Genomic DNA, 21,476 nt, shown 5'->3' with positions numbered 1-21,476 from the left:
TGCAAATGTCGATTTTAATGATAGCCACTATAGTTAGCAATTATCTTGCTGACATATGAGCTAGAAAGGAATTTAGTTTGTTTGTATTGCCTCTGAGGTAGAAGATCCCTTGCATCATCTAGAGTAAGTTACGGTCTTAAAATATACATGTTTTTTTATTTTAGTTTTCTTATTTTGTTTTGTTTTTGATGTGAAAAATGATTAATTATTTTCCTGGCTACCTGCTACCTTAGTAGAGTGATTTGAGGGAATCCTGTACCTGCTTAGAAGGTGTCTTTTATGCTTGCCCTTTGGTACCCTTCTAGGTCCAGAAATTAATACAAGATAAAATCCTGACTTTAGGCTTCTCGTAGTAAACCTCTGTAATTTTTAAATTTAGCTTTGTTTTGGAAAGAAATCAGTAATTTAAGAGAGTAGCTATTGGAAAATTGCAGTAAGAAGCATTTGATACTATTTTGAAGTAAAACAGGGGCCTGGAATGGAGGAACAAATGAGAATATAACATGATCAAGCAAAAAATGTCTCTAGTTTCCTAATGTAAAATAATAATAATAATAAAAAAACCCAACAGTTTTTTGCTGTGAGTTACAAAGAAAATAATTCTCTGCTTATTTGGTTCATTTTGTAGATTGAGATCAATGAAATTCTTTCAGCAACAGCATGAAATCAATTGTAAAATAGCATATAATTCATGCTCTATATTGTAAATTATAGTTTGTTTGACATTAATCACTGAGGTTTCCATGCACTGTGATGTATTTTCTTGTAACACATTTCTAGATAATGCTTGTGGATCCATTTCTAATGTCTGAGTGATCTGTTTTTCATGTCTACAACTGCCTACATTTGATCTTATGCAAATCATGCAATCAAGCAAATGGAAAACAAGGCATTGTTGCTAGAGGACCTTGACAAACAGTAGCTTTGTAGTTTTAAGAACCTCCTCCCTCCTCGTTCAAATTCATGTTCGTATCTGTAGTTTGAGTCCATTAATCCATTATGAAACACTTTGAACTTTAAACAGGAAAATATCTACCAAATCAGATTGTGACAAACGATTGAATCAATTATGATTTGATATGATTTTTATTATTCAGTTTGTCAGTTTCTAGTTCTAAGTTTTTAGGAAAAAAAGCCTTTGCTATATGCAGGCTCATCCAAACCTTGATGAAATCTATGGAGAGATTTTAATTGATGGCAAAGCTCATGCTTTGAGTCACATTCTTAAGTTTCTCATTTCTGTATTTTCTTCTGCTCCCCCTAACTTCATCCTTTTTTTACCCTTCATAACACCAAAATCTTTCAGACTTCATTGAATGTTTATTCAACATTTATTAGTCAAAATAAATCATCATTCTTAAATCAAGATGAGGAATAAAGACCTCACTTGATCCTAGTCACATGTGGCTTTTTCCATATTTTATCTCTTTTTATTCTTTTTTTTTTTTGTTGTTAACTTCTCCTCTTTCTTTCCTGTCTCAGCATCCTCTTGAATTGATCCCAAAGGACTTTGCTGCTCTTTTGTCCTGTGTTTCCATTCCATGTTATTCCCATTCTTTTGATTTTTTTTCCTATTTCCCTGTCATGTATTTTTGCCTTTTCCATTCCAGGGACTGAGATACACATAATAAAGTCCTGTTCCCCCCCCCCCTTTTTTTTAAACATTTTCCATCTTCCATTCTCTTAATTCTTGAACAAGTTCCTCCCTCTTCATATTTAACTAGGTACTTCCAGAAACTCTTATTCAAGCAAGTAGTCTCATCAGCTAGAGTGTGCATCAAATCATGGTTTTTCTGTACAAGCTACTTTTTCAAAAAAGCAGTTAGTTGATGAAGGATTTTCCTTAAAGATGAGAAAAATATCCCTCTCTCCTGCCATCCCAAATCTCTGTACTATGAAAAGAGTCATCTACCGTAAACAAATGGAAGAGGAGAAATCCACTCTTTCTCTTCTTCCTTCTCTTGTGCTATATTCGCACTAAGCGTAGCTCCACAAGACAATGTCAGCTTAAACAGAGGAATGTGTATTCGTTGTTTACAAGGATATAAATTAAATAGGTGCCACAGATAGCTTTCAGCTGTTCATTCAGGTATTTCTAAAACTGAATTCCTTCTGGTCACTTTTTTACCCACCCAGAATATGGAGTACAGAGATTTATCTTGCAGTTTTCCATCCTCCTCTATACTTTTTGTGGTTTCCTTGATGGCAGCTGGGGGGAAGCAAGGATGCAGGATGGTGTACACTAACGAGGGCAACACAGTTGGTGCAATGTATGGAGTTTGCTTTCTCTGCTTTCTGAGCCAGCTTGAGCACCTGCTCTGTAGTGTGCCTTCCCCCTCTCACCCACATAAGCACTGCTTAACCCTGGTGGAATCAGACCCATTATGTTGATTAAACATGTCACTGTGTTACAGGCATCCCCTTGATGATTTTTTTTTAAGTTAAAACAGTTGTGGTTTTTTTTTTTTTTAACTCACATTTTGCCATGTGCTTTATAGGAAGGATACCGCTGAATGATAACTGAGTTTTCAATAAAAATGAAGGAATTCATCTGTCCTTACAAAGACTGGAATAAATCAGGAGGAATTCCATTGCAGTTGGGACTGGGGACACTAGATGAGGGGAAAACTAATGAGAAAGAAGTTGGGTCTATGGTATTTCTGCTTTAGTGATGCCTTTGTCATCCAGGTGCAATTTTTGAATTTGTGCTCACAAATATTTTGCACAAAATGATAGTTGGATATTATTTGTTTCTAGAAACACTAGCATTTGTTATGTATAGCAAAACTGCAGAGCTTACTGGCTTACTAAAAATTTGCTTTTATAACACTTATTTTACTTGTACACCCTATACTGTTGCCAAAATCTCAATTGTAAATTCCTACTTAAAAGATTTGCTCATTAAAATCTGCAATTTGTATTGCAATGAGAATGAAAATGATTAGAAAATTCTGTCTGAATTACTCTCCTACTATAATTTTTCTAACAAACATTCTTTATTAGTACAGGATTCCTAAAGAATATATGAAGCTAAAGATCTTTTGGAATATTTATTTAGCAAAGATTATTCACCATTTTCTGCAGTAATTGAAACTCAAGTTAACTTATAATAAATAACAACTTAACAGTTGTTTTCCTATAGTATTAGAAAAGTCTCTTACTGAAATTTATATTACAAATGTTTGATGAGGACAAATAGGAGACAACAGGCCAGTCTGAGTGGTGGCAACGGTAAGCTTCAGAGCTTCCTTTGTGTTCATGCTTAAAGTGAAATTGCGCAGTGCAATTGCGAAATGATTGTGAATCATTGTGTGTATCAATGCTTGACATTTGTGTAACATACAGCACATTTTTAGAAAAATGCAATCTGTTAGTGAATCTATACTTGTTTTCCATTAAATTGATATGATTTAATCATGTTAAGGGTGATCATTTGCCACTGTAGTAAATTAATATAATATGTAACACCAAAGAGTCTCCTGTGTAACTGTACTGTACAATGCGGCCATCTCAACCAAAGTGACCTCCCTAGATCTGTTAGTAGTCCAAATTTGCAGTTATTTGCTATTAAACAACAAACACTTCTTGTCACTGTTCTGGGACAAATCTGTAACATTTGAGAAAGATAGGTTCCCCTTCCTCTTGATTTTCTGAATTAACTACCCTCTGAAAGTTACAGAGAAACAAGATAAAATTAATAAGCAAAGTAAATTTGCATTTTCTTTTTTTGCCCTAGATTTAGCAGTTTTTACGCCACACCAATTTCTGCTCACTGCCTGCACGCTTGCTGGCTGTACAAACAGTTCCCAGGTCACCTTGTTTACAGCACAGCTGCCACCGTCTCATGTAGATGCCCCGGTCCTGACAGTTTTGGATTCTAGAACAATATATGTACAGTAAGTAAGGATTTCTTTTTTCCTGACAACACAATAGTGCATCAGTTTATTCAAGAATTCCAGTGAGTTCAATCAGGGGAAGGGTTTGTGACATAAAATTAAATTTATTATGATTAAATGCATAGAAGTGATTAGTTTAGTGGTTCTGTGCACCTTCTGATTATCACTTGCCAACTTAATTTCCATTTTGTCTTTACGCAATCAGTATAACCTACATATGGGCATAGCCTCTGCAAACTTCAGTGCAGGAAATGTTCTGGTGATATGCCCGTTTTGTAGCCCCTGCTTTGTGCGTTATTGTAATCATTTATCTACTGAGTACAAATACTGCATTAGAGTATTTGCCTTAGATTTATTTTTATGGTTGCCCAAGTATGTTTTCCAATTCTTAAGATAAAATCCACAAAGTCCCAGTTACATTTTTTTTTTTCAGTACGGTTTGAATCTTTCTCGGTCTTAATCATATTTTGCTTTTATTTGCAGATGGAACGAACCAATAGAAGTAAATGGAATTCTAGATCGCTATATACTTTATATTACTACCAATGAGCAGAATTTTACAAAGTGGAATGTAATCTATAACAGCACAGAACTTTTTCTGGATTTTACTATTCAGCAGCTTTTCCCGGGTACTGAATACTTCATAAAACTAGCTGTAAGTTTTAAAGATGTGTAATGGAGGTGTAAAATGGTGAAAATGATTCCGATTTTGTTAACATCTTAAATAATGGTTCGTGTGCCTGCTTTTTAACCTCTTCTTTCTGAAACTAGGGCTGATGAGCTATCCTGAATAGAGACAGGTGTTTTTTGTTTCAAAACAGGCCCTCAAAAATGTGTATGTAATTTAAATACACATTTTCTTCAGGGATAACTTGAATGTTAATTGGTCAAGATTCTGGTCAAGAATTGACCAGAACTATATGAAAGACTTAAAAATGTTGCCTGCCCCCAACATGTGAAAAAATGTTTAATGTATTTGAAAATGATGGCCTTTCATATTTTGTACCAAAAGTCTTTGTTTTTTTTCATAAAATCCATACATAGAAGGAAATACCAGAAAGGAAAAGAGTTCACTGTAACGTAGCAGTTTGTTTATTCAAAACATTTTAAAAGACCTCAGTGTTTTCATTGCATTTCTATAGTAATGCTTTTGGTTTTGTGATAATATGGAGAAGATTCAGTTCACTAACAAACCTGAAAATATGTATATAAAAGCATGAGATTGTCCCTTGTTTTAAGCACACTGTTGATTTTATAACAATACCTTTATAAGGATATTTGCTTTGATAAATGCCATAGAAAAATATTCCACTCTTGATTATGAATAAATTTACATTTATGTAGACTGGGTATGCATTCATTTTTTTTCCTCCCTTAACATGCTCTTGAATGTTCTAAATAGTATACCACAAAAAAAAAAAAAAAGACTACTTTCAGGTGATGATAAGGATCTGACTTGAACTTGAAAAAACAAGGATATTCTGTCTAATTAAAGCTTACATTTGTGTTGAAATTAATTCATCTGTGCCTAGACATTTCAGCATAGTAAATTGTATACCATATAAAATAGTACCATGTCCAAAACTGCAACAGTACTTCAGCAAACACACTTTAAACCTTCATAAGCAAGCAAGACTATCAAAAGTATTTGTGCTGTCCTGCTGTGCCACAGCTTTTCTATGCTCCTGCACAGCTCCTGAACACAGGCACAAGGAGAAAGAATCAAAGGAGAATGAACAGCTAGGATCTGGAGAGCAAACAGGACTGCCTCATTTGGTAGTTCTGCCTTGGGATATAGTTAGAACAATGAAGTGGTGTGTAGATTTTGCTTTTATTTCACTAAAGTGTACAACTCTTCTCAAAGTTACTGAATACATTTTTAGGAACCCTTGATCTTTATATTTTATTTCTCTCTCTTATATATCTATAAATATATATATACATTTGGATTGACATCAGTGATAACCAGAAACTGAGAGAAAGATAATTTCTTCTGGTGATGGTTAACCAGATAAAATGGTCTGTTATAGGCAGGCTAGAAGATATAAGTGTCCTTGCAGCTTTGAACATAGCAAGTCTAAAAGTACATGAGATGCCCGATTTTTTTTGGTATGGTAGAACAGGTAGTCTTAAAATATTTGTACCCATTGTATTTAGAACTTGTCAGAGTAGTTTGAGAACTAAGTAAAAGTAGAGATTTACAAGTTATGAAGGTTAAAAGTAGACAATTGTTATACTTGAAGCAAAAAGGTAAAAAATAATAAAAAAACACAGCACAAAAACAATCCAACAACAACAACAACAACAATAATAATAATAATAAATAAGCCCATGAGCAGTCCTCTCCCCCCACCCCAAGAAAATGAAACAAAATAAAAGAATCAAACCAAATGCTCCTGGAAAGAAGTCGAAACATTTAGCGTTTCAAATTTAGTTTTATCTGAATTTTATTAAAAGTTTTAAAACAAAAACAGCATACCTTAAACACTGGAAGCTTAATTAAATTCTTCATTTTTTTGTCTGGGATGAGATAGTTTGGTAAGCTAGAGAATTTTTCTTTTTGCTTGTTTCACAGGTAACACTAATTTTGCTTTTTATCCATGCAAAAACAGTTTTGGGTTTATGTGGGTAATTGGAAGTTGAGTTATCAAAAATTGCAGCTTTGAACATTCAGCTCATTAGGAGAATTTTCAGTACCTCATGAGCTGACGGCTTTAACTTTTGTATGGCAAGGTTAATATAAGTACATTAAATAAAGTTAACAAAATGTTTATCTTTGTATGCTGTTATAATTTTTCACAACTGATTACAGCCATTTAATATGTAGCAATTTTATTGCTACATGCTGTAAAAGAGTGCAAAAGCTTTTGTAAACAAGTGTAATGCTTCTTTCCAAAAGTCAGCTGAGAAGTCTAAGGTCATGTCTATGTGGTTTAGTACAAGGGGACTTCCTTTTGCTCTGTTCCTGCTCTAGGTTGGATGGATGTGAGCCAGGCCATACTGGAAGCAAATGGAAAGCTAAAAGGCTGCATTTGAAATTAGGTGGGGTGGCACACCATGGCTTGACTGTTTTCATTTTTTAGCTGTTTAATACCTTCTTGCTGCTGTGTTGTACGGGTAGGCTAGCTCACGTGCTAGCTGGAGAATCACTGTATTGTGTCTTATTATGTGGTGTACATCTGTTCCTTGTTTCTCTAGATGCATCGGTATTTTTTCAAATTTTACCACAAATCTATTCTTCAGTGAAGTTTAGAACTGCAATACGGGATTCAATGTGGTTGTGGGGTTTCATGGCTTTGAGCTGAATGTGATCACTGGATGTGATCATTGAAGTCCCAACAATGTCCAGCCCATTTGGATGCACTAACCTAAAGTTTCACTATTTAAAGTACAGATGAGCTTTGTTTACTGATTTTCACTAGAAGAATCAGAAATTTCATACACCAGCAAGTTTCCAAAATACTAAAATTGATATTAAGGAAATTCAAGAAAAAAATGAATGGGAAGGCTGCTGTTAATGAACCCCTGAATTAAAAAGGCCTCCACTTCTAGGCAAAGCTCAATGGAATGCATTTAGCAAGGGAGTGAGGAACACAGGAGGAAGAGGTCTTCCAGAAGTGTCTTTCTGGACTTCTTCCTGCAATCAGTAGGAGCTAAATCATTTGAATAATAGTGTAGCTTTGCTGGAAGTATGATGTTCTTAAATATTTTACTTATCAAAATGCTAAGAATTATCTGAGCATTTGTTTAAGCTGACTTATTTTTAAACACAAACACATTTAAGTAAATGCCATTTTTGGATGTCTCCAAAACTAAGGTTCCATTCTTTCATCATTATTTCACAGCCCAAACGGAACACACGAAGTCATTCTTTAGTTGTGTTGGGAGTGTAAGTTTCAGTGAAATCAAAATGATCTTGGTATATAAAATAGCCTCTCATTTATAACTAGTTCTTAGTTTTACCCATGGGGCTAGTATATGCCTTTGGAGCAGAGTAGGAAATATGCTGACAGTTCTCTGATTGGAAATGCACTCAGAAATAGGAAATTGAAGCTAATCCTTTAAAATAAAATACACATGATTAAGAGAAGCATTTTATTCCTGGGTATCTAGACAGGAAGGTTGTTTTTTTCTTTTTTTGTGCTGATCCAGAAAGGACTACCTGTCCACTTCAACACAGAGTCAAAAAACAAATGTTATTCCATAAGTTTAATTAATGAGTATCTGAATCTTTGTTGAATTCAGGTTTTAATTTATTTTATTGCTAAAAAAAATAAATCAATCAATCAAACAAAATATTTAAATCCAGTACATAATGTATTTTTGTATATATATTTTTAACTTTTATAGCAAATCCTGTCTCTTGTCACTGATCTTAGTGCAAATAATTGAAAAACCAGTGTATGTAAGAGCTAGCTTCGTAGTTTTCACGTTTCCGCATGTGAAACTTTAAAAGCCTGATATACGAGGTGATATGCAATTTCTTGCACATTGTGTTGCTTCATAATCAAGCAAAATGTAAAAGTGGTATAATCAATCTTGTCTTCCCTGGTAACTGAAATACAAATGATTTGACTGTTATCCATAAACATGCAATAATAACTGTTACATATTGATTTATAATAGTGTTTTTTCACAGTTTTAATTGCATCTGCACTACACTCAGTCTGCTGTTATGAAGTACAGGACACTCCAAATGTCTTTTTTTTTTCTTTTTTTTTCTGAATGACTATTCATTGAGATAATTTTTAAGTGCACTGCAAGTTAGTCAGTATATTGTCTGAAAGTTGTGAGAACTATTTAGTCAATTCCAGAAGAGTTTTGCACTATACATGATATATATAGTACTGTAATATTCTTTAACTGTTTCCGTGAAAGCAGTGGAAATCTAATTGTGATTGTTACTCACAGTCAAATGCAAAATACTGAGCCAAACATTAGTATAAGGTTTTGTCAATTTTATGCCTAAAAACTATATCACAAATAACACATTTCTTATTAAGAGGTGACCAAATCTATGATAGGAATATTTTGTGAAAATCATAGACTTACTAAGTTCAGATATGTAAAAAATATAAAACTTTACAAAAATTAATTGCTAGACTCAACAATTGGTATTACGTTGAAATATGCTTATTTGTTGTGCTTCATATTTTAAGGCTTGCACTGGAGGTGGATGTTCAATAAGCGAAGCTAGCACAGCTGTAACAGATGAGAGTACACCAGAAGGTGTTCCTGCTCCGAAAGCCCAGTCATATTCATCTGACTCTTTTAACATCTCATGGGCTAAGCCTGAGTATCCGAATGGTAAGTGAACTCTTTTAGCCTCAAGTTAAAAAGATGATTAGTAAAGGTAAATTAATATTCTAAATGGCAGCTTATATGTGGTGCTTAATTTTTAATGATCATTTTAGCACATAAAATACCTGAGATAGTATCATTGTCTGCAGCTAGGAGATTGTGGTTTTCAGCCTTCTGTATGGTTTCAGTGGCTCAAAAGTGCTCCCTTTTGATAGTTCTTGTGTACTGCACTTCATTGTTTAATGTTTTCCGGGACAATTGAGCTGAGGAATAGGCATTCTTGGAGAATATCCATCTACGATGTTCATTCTACCCTCAAATAATACATGAATTTCTTTTACATTAATTGATAACATGATAACATTAGATGTGTTCTGTGTAATCATCTTGGACGTGTACATTTGCATGGCTGCGGAAGTTAAATAATACACTTTCTTTTGTTTAGAAATATTTTCCATTGTGAAATATCCATACGTAACACTTTTGAACAAATGTTTCACCTTGATTTTATTATTATGACAGTTTATATCACAGCAGAGGAAGCTATGCAGAAATCATTGAATATGACAGAAATGTTTTCCTCATTGGGGTATTGTATTGGTATATATCTCAATTTTTTCTTAAAGTGGTTTCACATGAATTTCATTTTTCCCCCTGCAAGTTTACCCCTGCTTTCAACTGTGGAAGGACACAAGCTGCTTGTACAACTTCACTACAAGGCACTTGAAATGGTTTCCAAAAAATTAGTGATTGTAAGGCTACATATTTGTATCATTCTGTAAGATCTTATGTTACTTTTAAAAGGAAATAAGAGCATGTAATCTGCTGTTAAATAATATATTTGATAATTTATGGTTCCTTGTATGGGTGTCATGCTAGAAGATTTTGCCTCCTGGATCCTTAGAAATCCTCTCATCATGTTACTAATACCCCATCAGCCTCTGTGGCTTAGAGGAAGGAAAAGAGGGGAAGAGAAAAAGGAAGAGGGGGGAAAATAGAGGGAAGAAGGAAGGAAGGCCATGTATGTGGGTTAGTGCCCAAGCCCTGGCCCATTTCCAATTAAATGGACATTTTTTACATCTAATAGTTCATACCAGGATCTGATCTTGTTATCCTTGTATTGTAGGGAAAAGCATCCAAATGGTTTGGAGGGTGGTTTAACTAACCAATGCATGTATAAATATATAAATACACACATGCGTGTATTTATATATGCCTATCTACAAGACAGGATAAAGACCTATAATTTGATAAATTAAGTTCCCTGCGCTTCCTTTAAAGCAAATGCAAGTTGGGAATACATGACTAAACTTGACACACTGGAGGAAACGGTTGCCATCCAGAGGGACCTTGACAGGCTTGAGAGGTGGACTGGTGTGTACAACATGCAGTTCAACAAGGCCAAGTGCAAGGTTCTGCATCTGGGTCAGGGCAATCCCAAACATAAGTACAGGCTGGGCAATGAGTAGATTGAGAGCAGCCCTGAGGAGAAGGACTTAGGGGTACTGGTGGATGAAAAGGCATTGTGTGCTTGCAGCCCAGAAAGCCAACCATATCCTGGGCTGCATCAAAAATATGGCCTGCAGGTTAAGGGAGGTGATTCTTCCCCTCTAGTCCATTTTCATGAGACCCCACCTGGAGTACTGCATTCATCTTTGCCCCCCCAGCACAAGAAGGGGACAGGCCTGTTGGAGCAAGTCTAGAGGAGGACCATGAGGCTGATCGGAGGGCTGGAGCACCTCTCCTATGAAGACAGGCTGAGAAAGTTTGGGTTGTTCAGCCTGGAGAAGAGAAGGCTCCAGGGAGACCTTACAGTGGCCTTCCTGTACTTAAAGAGGGCCTACAGGAAAGCTAGGGAGAGACTGTTTATCAGAGATTGTAATGATAGGACAAGCGGTAACCGTTTTTCACTAAAAAAAAAAAAAAAAGGTGGGTTTAGGTAAGATAATAAGGAAGAAATTCTTCACTCAGAGGGTGGTGAGGCACTGGAACAGGTTGGCAAGAGAAGCTGTGGATGCCCCATCCCTGGAGGTGTTCAAGTCCAGGTTGGTTAGGGCTTTGGGCAACCTGGTCTGGTGGGAGGTGTCCCTGCCTATGGCGAAGGGGGTGGAACAAGGGGGATGGTAGATGGTCTTTAAGGTCCCTTCCAACCCAAACCATTCTATGATTCTATGAATTTGCACATTGTATCTTCTTGTTAATACGGTGTTTGCTGTACACGGTCTGACTCTCCTTTTAAATATAATAAATAGGTTATTAGAAAACAAAATAAATATAATCGGAAAGCTGTGAATCCACACTAGATGAACAACAGCTGTGAGAAGAATCAGAGGAATTTTATAAAAGAAAATATGTTCTTTAGTCCCTTGTAAAAGTATTCTCTGGTATTTCTACATCTTCCCGTTATTTGAAGCCCATGGAGAATTTTTCCCTTGGAACTGTTGTCATTGTTCAGTAATGTATGGATAGCATGTGTGTTGCCGTTAGACATTTTTTGATGCAGCCAGAATTGGTGGAAGGGACTCAGTATAGCTGGCTGTAGTCGTGGAGAAGGGCTGCTTCTCCTTCCACCTATGAGCTCTTGCCAAGTACCTAAGAGTGGAAGAACTGCTGTCTCATGAGAATTTGACAACCATAAGGGCACTGGGGCCTTCACTTTTTCAGCATAGTGTGGTCTCACTTGCACAATAGTCAACAAAGGTTATGCGAATTTTGTCTTTTCCTTTTCTTCTCCTCCCCCACCTCTTTGGGAGTTTTAAAAGGGCTGTATAACTAATGACACACTTTACCATGCTCCTATTTCTTTTTTTTTTTTCCTATGTGCATCGTTTATTTCATAAAAATAATTAATAAAAAAATTTCTAAAACTTTTCACTGAGTATCTACTTGATCAGGAAAGCTTGCATTGTTCAGTAATTTTTATTTTTAATTTCCAGAATATCTTTTGGGCTGCCTAGTGGCCATATCATTCATAATCACTTTTTTTTAATCAATTAAAACCGTGTGGGAGGCTGAAGAATACTGTGGTTGAAAAGACTGAACTATGAGAAAGACCAGCAAAAGGTTCTTTCCCTTAGATTTTGCTGCTTCAGCATTTTAGTGATGTATGTTCATGGTTGGAAGTTAATGAGTTCTAATGTAGCTCCTTTTTTGCAGAAGAATAGAAACTGTTTCCTACTCTTGACTTAACTGGTTCATACTTTCAGTCTACTAGGCGTAAGTAGCACATTTTGAAATTACTGATTTTATCTTGGTTTCAGGCAGAAACCTCTGAACTGCAACAACTTGCATGTCATAAATTGTCATCTCCTTGGTAGATCTCTGCAGCCATTCCTTTCTCTTCTGTTTTCTCACACTATATGTAGAAGTTACTATGCACTTCCATGGGCTGAGGAAGCTCTTATTTATTAGGTGTTGCTGATGTTGAGTAGGTGTGTAAGCTGAATGGGACAGCATTGCACAGCCATAGACTTTACTATGCCTCTTGTGATATGATATATATGGAGTCAACCTGCCTGTTATCAAATGGACAAAGTTAAGGGGGATTAGTATGCCACTCTTGAGGCCATTTATAGCAAATAGTATTACAGGCTACTTGGGTTCTTCAGAAAAATGGCACAAGAGGAAAAAAAAAAAAAAGCTTTGAGACTTACTGGGCTAAGAGACCACCTAGATGTCAAAGGGTGATGTTATCTGAACATGGACATTGAGTTTCTGGCCTACATTTTTGGTGAATTTAAGGTCAATTTATATTTTGTGAAAAATTATTTCATATAAAGTAGGAAAATGTACACCTATTTCTCTGCCTAAAGTTGCTTCAGATATGTCATTTAATTATCAGGTGTAGAAAAAAGATATTTGGAAAATGATATGCTGAATATGTTTTTAATGCACATTTTCTTTTATCTTATTTTCAAACCAGCAATAAAATAGTTGAGGAGGTATGACCCTGAGGTATGTTACTTTACAGCAAAACCACTTTCTCCTAACTTCTATCCATATACATGTCAAATATGTAGAGAGTTTTCCTCAGTTTAAACCTAAACTGCACAGTTGGGTTTCTTTTCAAGAGCGGAATGCAGTATAGTCAACAGTGATTTTGTCTTCAATTAAACCAAGATTTAATCTATCTATCTAGACTTAATTATGAATAAACTTCATCATTTCATAGCCACCTTGTGCCCCTTCTTAAGCCTTGCAATCACAAATGTGCTATAATCTTCAATATTTTGTGGATGGTAAGCTCTTCAGGAGTATCTACGAAGTCTTGAAAAATAAGTAAATTTTGGTCTGGCTTTGAACCTTTTCCCAGTATGCTTTGGAAGCATATGCTGCTGAGACAGAGAGCCTAAGTTATTTATCCCTGGCCAAAAAGATTTATTGTCTGATTTAGAAAATGTCTTCATATCTCAAACTACTAACATTTTTGTTTTGAAATATACTTTTTCTTTTAATTCTTTAATTTTCTCCAAAGAAGTCATATAAGGCAAAGGCAGAAATAAAATCGACAGATAATCTATCACGTTATTAAAGGTGATTGTTCTCTGACGGTACTGGGATGACTAACAAGAGCTCACAGTATTGACTGTCAGACTGCTCCTCATAGTGGAGATACTGCATAAAGCTGTAGTTGCAGGAACACTTTAAAAGAACAGTCCAACTAATTATTACTGAGTTACAGCGGGGTTTCCATAGAGGTACCTATGGCACCTACGTTAATATAAAGTTAGTTCATTTATGATTCATGCTGTTACCATAAATATCAAAGGAAATAATGGTGTGATTTGTCCATTAGTTAGTTAGTACCACTGGTATAAGTACTCAAATTACTTTTTTTTTTTTTTTTTTCTCCCCTGTAGAACACATCCTTAATGACAGTGCTTACGTTTAGGGATGCCCTTATCAGTCTTAAAGTTTTTCTCTTCTGAGATAAATATGAAATATTTTTATTTGATAGTTTGTTTATTTAATGTAGGACAAATATCAACCATTGATGCCCTTGCTTTACAAGCAACTAGATGTGGAACCCCAAGGGATTTTTGCTTTAGGAAGCCTGTCAAATATGGTAGGATTCATAGCGTGTGATTTACCAGGAATTCCTCCCACATATATTTCTCTAGTGTCAGACTTGAGTTTAGCCTCTCACTTTTCTAGAAGAGAAAAGAATTGAGGGGTCTGTGAATCACTTTACCATACACAGCTCTGCATTGCTTTAGCATATTTATCTTTTGAAGTGTAACACTTCAAAGCCCAACTGAAACAGTTGCTTGTATACTTTTATTTATGAAGCATTTCTCCATTGAGAGAAAAATCTTTTTTTCAGTTTCAAACAATCTTCCTCAATGTAGATTCAAAAAATTCTGTTTTAAGCGAAGGAAAGATGAATTGAGCAATTTTTACAATATGAAGATGTTTTCCTTATTATTATTTTTTTAAGTCTCAAGGATACATCATACGTGCCTCAAGATCTGTCATGTCCAGAATAACTGAATGAGGCAGAAGGCAATTCTGGAATATTTTGATTGCAGAATTGCAAACAAGACCAAAAGAACTTGCACTGGAAATCTGAGTTTTCAAATCTACAGGGAAGTCTCCAAGTCCAGTTGAAATCAATGATGTGCAGATACCAAGCTCTTTAGAAAGTCAGACCATAAACATCTGTTTTTTATTCGACCACCCTCAATTATATTTCAGAAAACTAGAATAGCCTCATTCTTGTCCATAATTAGTAAAAATGCTGTAAAGTTATTTAAAAAGGATATCTGTCAACCTCATGTAAAGATTCCTGCACATGCATATGAAACCAGAAGTGGCCATACTAATGGCAACCACTCAGCAATAACTTAAATCTTCACCGTGAAATACTGTGCTTGAATAGAATAAGAATTTCCTTTCTCTTGCTTGCCATAGTGGAGCAAGATAGTATTTGCAGTTTTTTGGAAGGAGAAATGACAACTACAACTTTGTAAAAGATTGATTGCCATTAGATTTGTATTTTAATGTTCTTTCTGGGTATGTACTTCAGCCTGTGAGTGTTCTCAGAAACTGGGATATACGTACATAAAATGGGAAAATCAGAAGCCATCCTCTGAACTAGCTTCAGTTCTAATGAATCTTTCCATAGCTTTGCATTTAATGGTCTTAAGATTTCATATTTAAAGAGCTTAAAAAAAAATCAGAAATGAGAAAGATGGAGGAATATCCCTGGGAGAAATGACTCTTTGTAAGCTCAATATCCATAGTCTAAGCAGATCTATAACATTCAGTCTTTAGTTCATGACAGTCAAAGCACTGTGTATGTATAGTCTGTACAGGGTTTGTGCTAACCCATCACACAGCTTTGGAGGAGCAGAGATTTAGATTTCCTTATGAGATGAACAGTCCCCTGTGATTTTTGAGTTCGTGTTAGTAAATTACACCAGAAAGACCATTATCCCCTCTAGAAATCTTTTTGATGTTTGCTTTGAAATTGCAAATATGTTTTCGTTCTTTAAATTGAATAGGTAAAAAATAATTCAGGACTTTTTCTACAGCATACAGATAAGGAAACTATAATCAATACTACTGTCTGGTTTTGTTTTTTTTTGTTGTTGTTGTTTTGTTTTTTTTAGAAATGTGGCTAAAACTGTTTGCAAAATAAAATAAATTAATGATATGCCTAATTTGTTGGTAAAATGCACAAAATCTGGGCTAGTTATGAATGAGTATCAATAAGGTGTTTTGCATGACAAAAAAACCTTGATACTGATATATTATAGTAACAGCGCTTGTCTGAGTTGTCCTTCAACATTTCAATTATAATGTCAATCACTGTTTTTTCTAGGTCTAAAGCTGTTAAGACCTGTGAGTCTCTGAGATGGTTTTGTGCGTCTTACCAGTTTCTCAGCCATATGCAGAGTTATCTGTGAAACAGATCTGCCTCAATTTTCCTAATTCCAGGGTGATGTTAGCTGCTATCCACTAACAGGTTTATTTATGTGTAATCTTTGGAAGAGTGTAATTGTTTTTCAAAGGATGTGGTCCACCAGTGAGGTTTTCAACAATTAAAGATGGGAGTGTGTATTTATTCTGTTATATACACAGTATTCTTAGTTAACTGCTTATCTGTGAGCTATGTGAAATACTACCATGACCCTAATGTCTGTAGCATTAAAGGTTTTCTTCTAAACTCAGTAGTTGTATGGACATTAAGTGAGTGCTATCATGTTGTTTTATAGGTATTATTACCAGCTATGGCTTGTATATGGATGGTGTTCTGATACAAAATTCATCACAGCTAAATTGTTATGCTTATGGACTTGCTCCTTGGAGTCTGCATTCCTTCAGAGTCCAGGCATGTACTGCAAAAGGTTGTGCTTTGGGTCCATTGGTGAGTACATCTATTTGCATTCTGGGAGTGTAATAAGTGTCAGATGGCAATGAATATCAGAGTAAACGGTGATGATTCACTCTGGTCAGTACTAACCCATCTGGCAAAATGTGACATTTAAAAAAAAATAAAAAAAATCCTGTTTAAGAACTGCTGAAGATTTGATAGGTCATTGTTAGGCACCGTTCCAAAGCAGAACGTAGGTACAGCAAAGAAAGGCAAAATTTGAAGCTGAAACGCACATTACTGAAATTAAGTAGAATTAATATGCTTTAAAGATACAGATATGAATTAGTCAGATTTATAAGAATGTAATGTAAAGAAAGAGTTACTGTTCCAGTAATGGGCAAATTTCTAGCTGACTGACTGAAAGGACTGAAGTTAATCAGAATTACAGAAGTCAGAAGTCACAATACAGGAACAAGGAAAATATGGTGATTTGCAAATACCTTTTGAATGCAAATATGTGATCAAAATATTCTACTGGACTTATTTTAACAGTTTTGTACAACAATCCTTTTTTTTTCAGGATTTGAAAATACAGGAATATTAAATATATCGTGAAAGCAAGCCTTCTGAGACTTTTTTTTAATATGTTGTTAAACGCTGTTAGATATAAAACTGAGCTGATAACTCCAGTATGATTTCATAGTGCTGTAGCTGATGAATAACTGGAATAATATGTACCATGCTCTGTTTGTTTTCAAGCATAAATGAAACCTGTGATAATTCTGTTATTTATTGTTTTGTTTAATTAACCTTATGTGTGCACTTTTAATTTTGTGAACAAAGGAAGAAAAAAGGGAAAAAAGAGGAAAAATTTGTAGTCTTTCATGTTGTTTTTTTTCTCATTTTTCCATCATAATATATAATATCAATATATTGTGGAAATATATTCTCTGGAAAGAACTTTCAGGATTTTTTTTTTTATGTTATGATTTGTTAATCACATTTCTAATATTCTCAAGAATGCTTTCTTTCAAATTCTGGTAACATCATCTCTCTCTAAAAGATGACTAGACTATATAACCATTAAACATTTTACAGCTTGGATTCCTTTGAATGATATTTACTCTTAAGAGCTTGAATGGCTTTTTGCCAGTTTTTCTTTTACATTTTTTTACAACTTCTCATATACCCCAGAAGCAAAGCTTGTTTTAAGGTACTCAATGTACAATACCCTAATCCATTGTATTAATAGTGATGTTTAAAGACAAGTCATTACCAAACTCTGCATGCAGATGAAACATGCATGTTTTCAGTACTTTTGTCCTATCAAATTGGAATTAAAAGAGAGAACAGAAGACCAGTAGTTACGGATATTAAAATATTTTTAATAGGCTTTTTTCATGTCTCCATTGAACTCCAGACTCATATCTTGATTTTTGAAATAATTCAAAGTAGGGGTTACTGTAGCTGATATTCATCTGCATCGTGTGATCAGTACACAAATTGTTTTCCAAAGCCGGTGATCCATCTCTAATCAAAGGAATTGAAGTACAACATCTTCAGTTAGGCTCACCTAAGTGCTGCCAGGAAATTAAAACACTGCGTCTTTATTTGACTTTTTGAAAGATTTTTGTATCAATTATAATATAAATCCAACATTTAGAAAGGAAGAGAATAAAAAAAGGAGAGAAGAGGAGAGAAGAGGGGAGAGTAGGGAAGGAAAGGGAAGATAAGGGTAGGAAGAGGAGGAGAGGAGAGTAGATTGTTACAGTTTCTGTGTTTCAATTAGTTTTTTACTTGGGTCAGATAGCTGTGTGTTGGGTTTTTTTGTTTGTTTTGTTTTAACATGTTGTTAGTGATTATGATTTATTTTCAAGTGAAATGCAAATCTGTAATATGTAAATTCTAAAATGCTGAATTTTAATCTCTTCCTCCTAAAGCCGAAGTATTGCTTTTGTATCTCCTCTTTTTCTGCTTAAGGGAAAAAAAAAAAAAAACAAAAAAAAAAAAAACTGGCTTATTAAGAAATAGTGTAACTTCTAATAGATTCTTTGAGGAATTTGGGAGATCTTGTATGCTGATGGTATTGAAATGTGTTGGTTCTTGTAAATATCAGATGCACAAAAAAGAAGGAAATGAATGCAACAGTGGAATGCTTTCAAATGCTCAGTACTGAATTTTACTGCACTGTTTTTAAACTTTAATTTCAGCATTTTTGTTTGTGCACTAACTAAAATTAAAGAGTACTGCCTTTTAAAATTAGATGGTTGACAATGTTTTTCCTTCATTATTATTCAATTTCTATTCAACTCCTATGATTGTTACTTATATGTTAGCAGCATATTTTTATTTTTATTAAATTATTAATAAACATCTGAAAATATCAAAGGATTCTGTATAAAGTAATATTAAGGAAACAAAATACAAAATGTGTTTTAGAATACTGAAATGCTGAATGTTTCTATGTCCATTTTTAATGTAGGTTTTTTACACAAGGTACTATTTTTGAAGTGTACTGTAGAGGTGCAACTATACAGGATATTACATGCATTGCACTGATTCTAAACATTATTTCAGTATTTTTTATACTGAAAAAAATAGCAGTTCATAAGGAAAAGGTTTTGGTATTAATTTTCTCTTGAGAAGCACTCACAAGTTAGAGATACAATACAGCTTTTGCAACTCTCCAGGTTGTAGTAGAGATTACTACGAATTTGTACTGTTTTAAGAATATCTTAATCCATCTTAGTAGTAAAAATATTTGGTATTTGTTTTTCTAGGTTTCTAATGTGGTCAGTTCAGAGTACCCACATTAAACAGTATAACCATATGGGAAATTAGTTTAGAAAGCACAGTTTAGTCAAATTCTTCCACAAGGATGGTTTTGACTGAAATATCAAAATAATCAATGTGATACTGATCCAGGGAATCTGCGAAGCATTTTTTTATCTTAAAGCATTATCATTAGCAAGAATACTTAGCTGACTTTATTGTGGTGGCTCATCAATTTTAAGTATAATCTTGTGGTAACGTAGAGTGTATGAGTATAGAAGCACATGTAGAGATATTGATGCACATCAAAGATATAGCCAGATACTTATAAACAATAGGCTTTCCAAATTTTATATGCAAAAAGGTAAAATATTCATATTTCAAGGACAGAGAAAGTATACTTCATTATTGTGATGATAGAGCAGGTGTGGCATATTAAAAATTATTAGCACTCCCATGAACTTTGCAGCTGAGAGAAACTTAGAAAGGTGTGAAAACATCTTACACTTTAGAAAATACCAAATACATAATGTATGAGAAACAAACTTGTTCCCATAAATAAGGTAATAACAAATTATTTTGTTTCATAGCACTGAATGCTTACTACAAGATATGATATACAAATACTAAATTCTGAGAATTTTGAATGAGTATTTATTCAAATTAAAAATCTTTCATAATCACTAAATTTTCTGGGTCTTTCATCATACTGTATTTTTTCTCATTACAAGTAGATCTACTTATTGCAGCTTAAATTTGCTAGTTGAAATTAGAAGTTAATTCAGGGTGCAAAGCATATTTTTCCTCTATGAAATATCTGCAGTAATTTGCTACATCATGTAAATGCACGTGCTTTCAGTTGTCTTTTAAAATGCAGAAATTGAAAAATGTGTAGTCTTCTACATCTGCTTCCTCTCTTAAACTAAGCTCATGCATCCACATGAAATTCCACCTGTGTTTTTAAGAAATGAATCCTTAAGTCTTTTCCAGTATTTGGTTTCTGTTTCTTATGGGGGCCTTCATATAGATTATGTCAGTTTCTGGACAGCTGCAAACAGATGTAGGTGAAAGGAAAGTAAAGTGTTAAAAAAAATTATGACACATGCAGTGTTAGTTGGATAGTTATTGTTGTTTATTTTTCCCTAAAATAACTTTTCTTAAAATTTTGCATTTCTCTTTTCTTGTCTGTTTCTAAACTATGGCAATAAACCTCTAGCTCATGGTTGAATTCACAGGTAGAAGCTCGGACCATGGAAGCTGCTCCTGAGGGAACAATTGATATATTTGCTACTGTTGATGGGTCCAAAGAAATTCAGTTAAAATGGCTTGCCCCAGATAAACCCCAAGGGCAATTGACCTACACGGTATTTGTCACTGGTCTCTTCTATGCTGATCAAGGTATTTTTTTTCCTTTCTCCTAAGCCTAATGATAGCATTAATGTTCTGTTTATTTTATTATTATTTTTAAATCTTTAACACTAAATTTTGCTGATTTTTTTGCAACTCCATTGATTATTTTAGAAATTCCAATTTTATTCTTTAAGAACTACTGCTTTGATTTATGGTGCTTTATATTTGTACAAACACATACATTGGCAAATGAAGATAAGCCCTCTGCACTCATTTAGTCTCTAGATATACACATGGACTCTTATCTTACCACCTTCATTCAGATAAGGAAGCTATACTCACAAAATTTCACTTGGTTTGCTTACATAAGTGGGAACTATTCTTGAGAGTTGTTCATAATACAGTTGATTGTGGGTATATTTGAAATTTATCTAAGTGGCTGTAGAGCCAGCTACCTAAAAGATCATACAATGAAATCAGACAATTAAAAAGGAAAAAAAAAAAAAAAAAGGAAAAGAAATGCAACTCTTTATTTCCATATAAAATCAAATTCACTATGCAATGCAAAACCTTAAAAAGTAACAGTTATTTGTTAAACCTTATTGTACCATGGGCAGCTGTCTTGTTTCCACTGCTGATTTTTTTTTTTTAATTCATTTATTTTAAACTTAAATAAAGTAATATAGTTTTGTGTGTGAACGTTGCTAAGAGTAGTAGAGTTAGACAGTGGTGTTACACTTGCGTAAAAGACTGTACAAGGCATTAAAGTATGTAAATGAACATTTATTCAAATGAATTACACAAAGTATGTGTTTTTCAGTTGATAATAAAATGCTGTG

At 34.3% G+C, this 21,476-nt stretch overlaps 1 protein-coding gene across 1 annotated transcript in view; it reads left to right on the top strand.

Annotated features, from left to right (window-relative positions):
* USH2A (usherin) overlaps window positions 1–21,476 on the top strand; it is a 399,816-nt gene that overhangs the window by 202,025 nt on the left and 176,315 nt on the right. Inside the window, exons 32-36 of the mRNA XM_013174016.3 lie at window positions 3,737–3,896; window positions 4,380–4,551; window positions 9,056–9,203; window positions 16,415–16,566; window positions 20,523–20,685. Of these exons, the coding sequence (XP_013029470.3) occupies window positions 3,737–3,896; window positions 4,380–4,551; window positions 9,056–9,203; window positions 16,415–16,566; window positions 20,523–20,685 (795 nt within the window). The remainder of the gene's footprint in view (window positions 1–3,736; window positions 3,897–4,379; window positions 4,552–9,055; window positions 9,204–16,414; window positions 16,567–20,522; window positions 20,686–21,476) is intronic.

This window comes from Anser cygnoides, chromosome 3, assembly GCF_040182565.1.
Source record: "Anser cygnoides isolate HZ-2024a breed goose chromosome 3, Taihu_goose_T2T_genome, whole genome shotgun sequence".
Classification (NCBI taxonomy): Eukaryota; Metazoa; Chordata; class Aves; order Anseriformes; family Anatidae; genus Anser; species Anser cygnoides.
The sequence above is the reverse complement of the archived record's forward strand: the minus strand, read 5'-3'. Positions and strand labels throughout refer to the sequence as shown.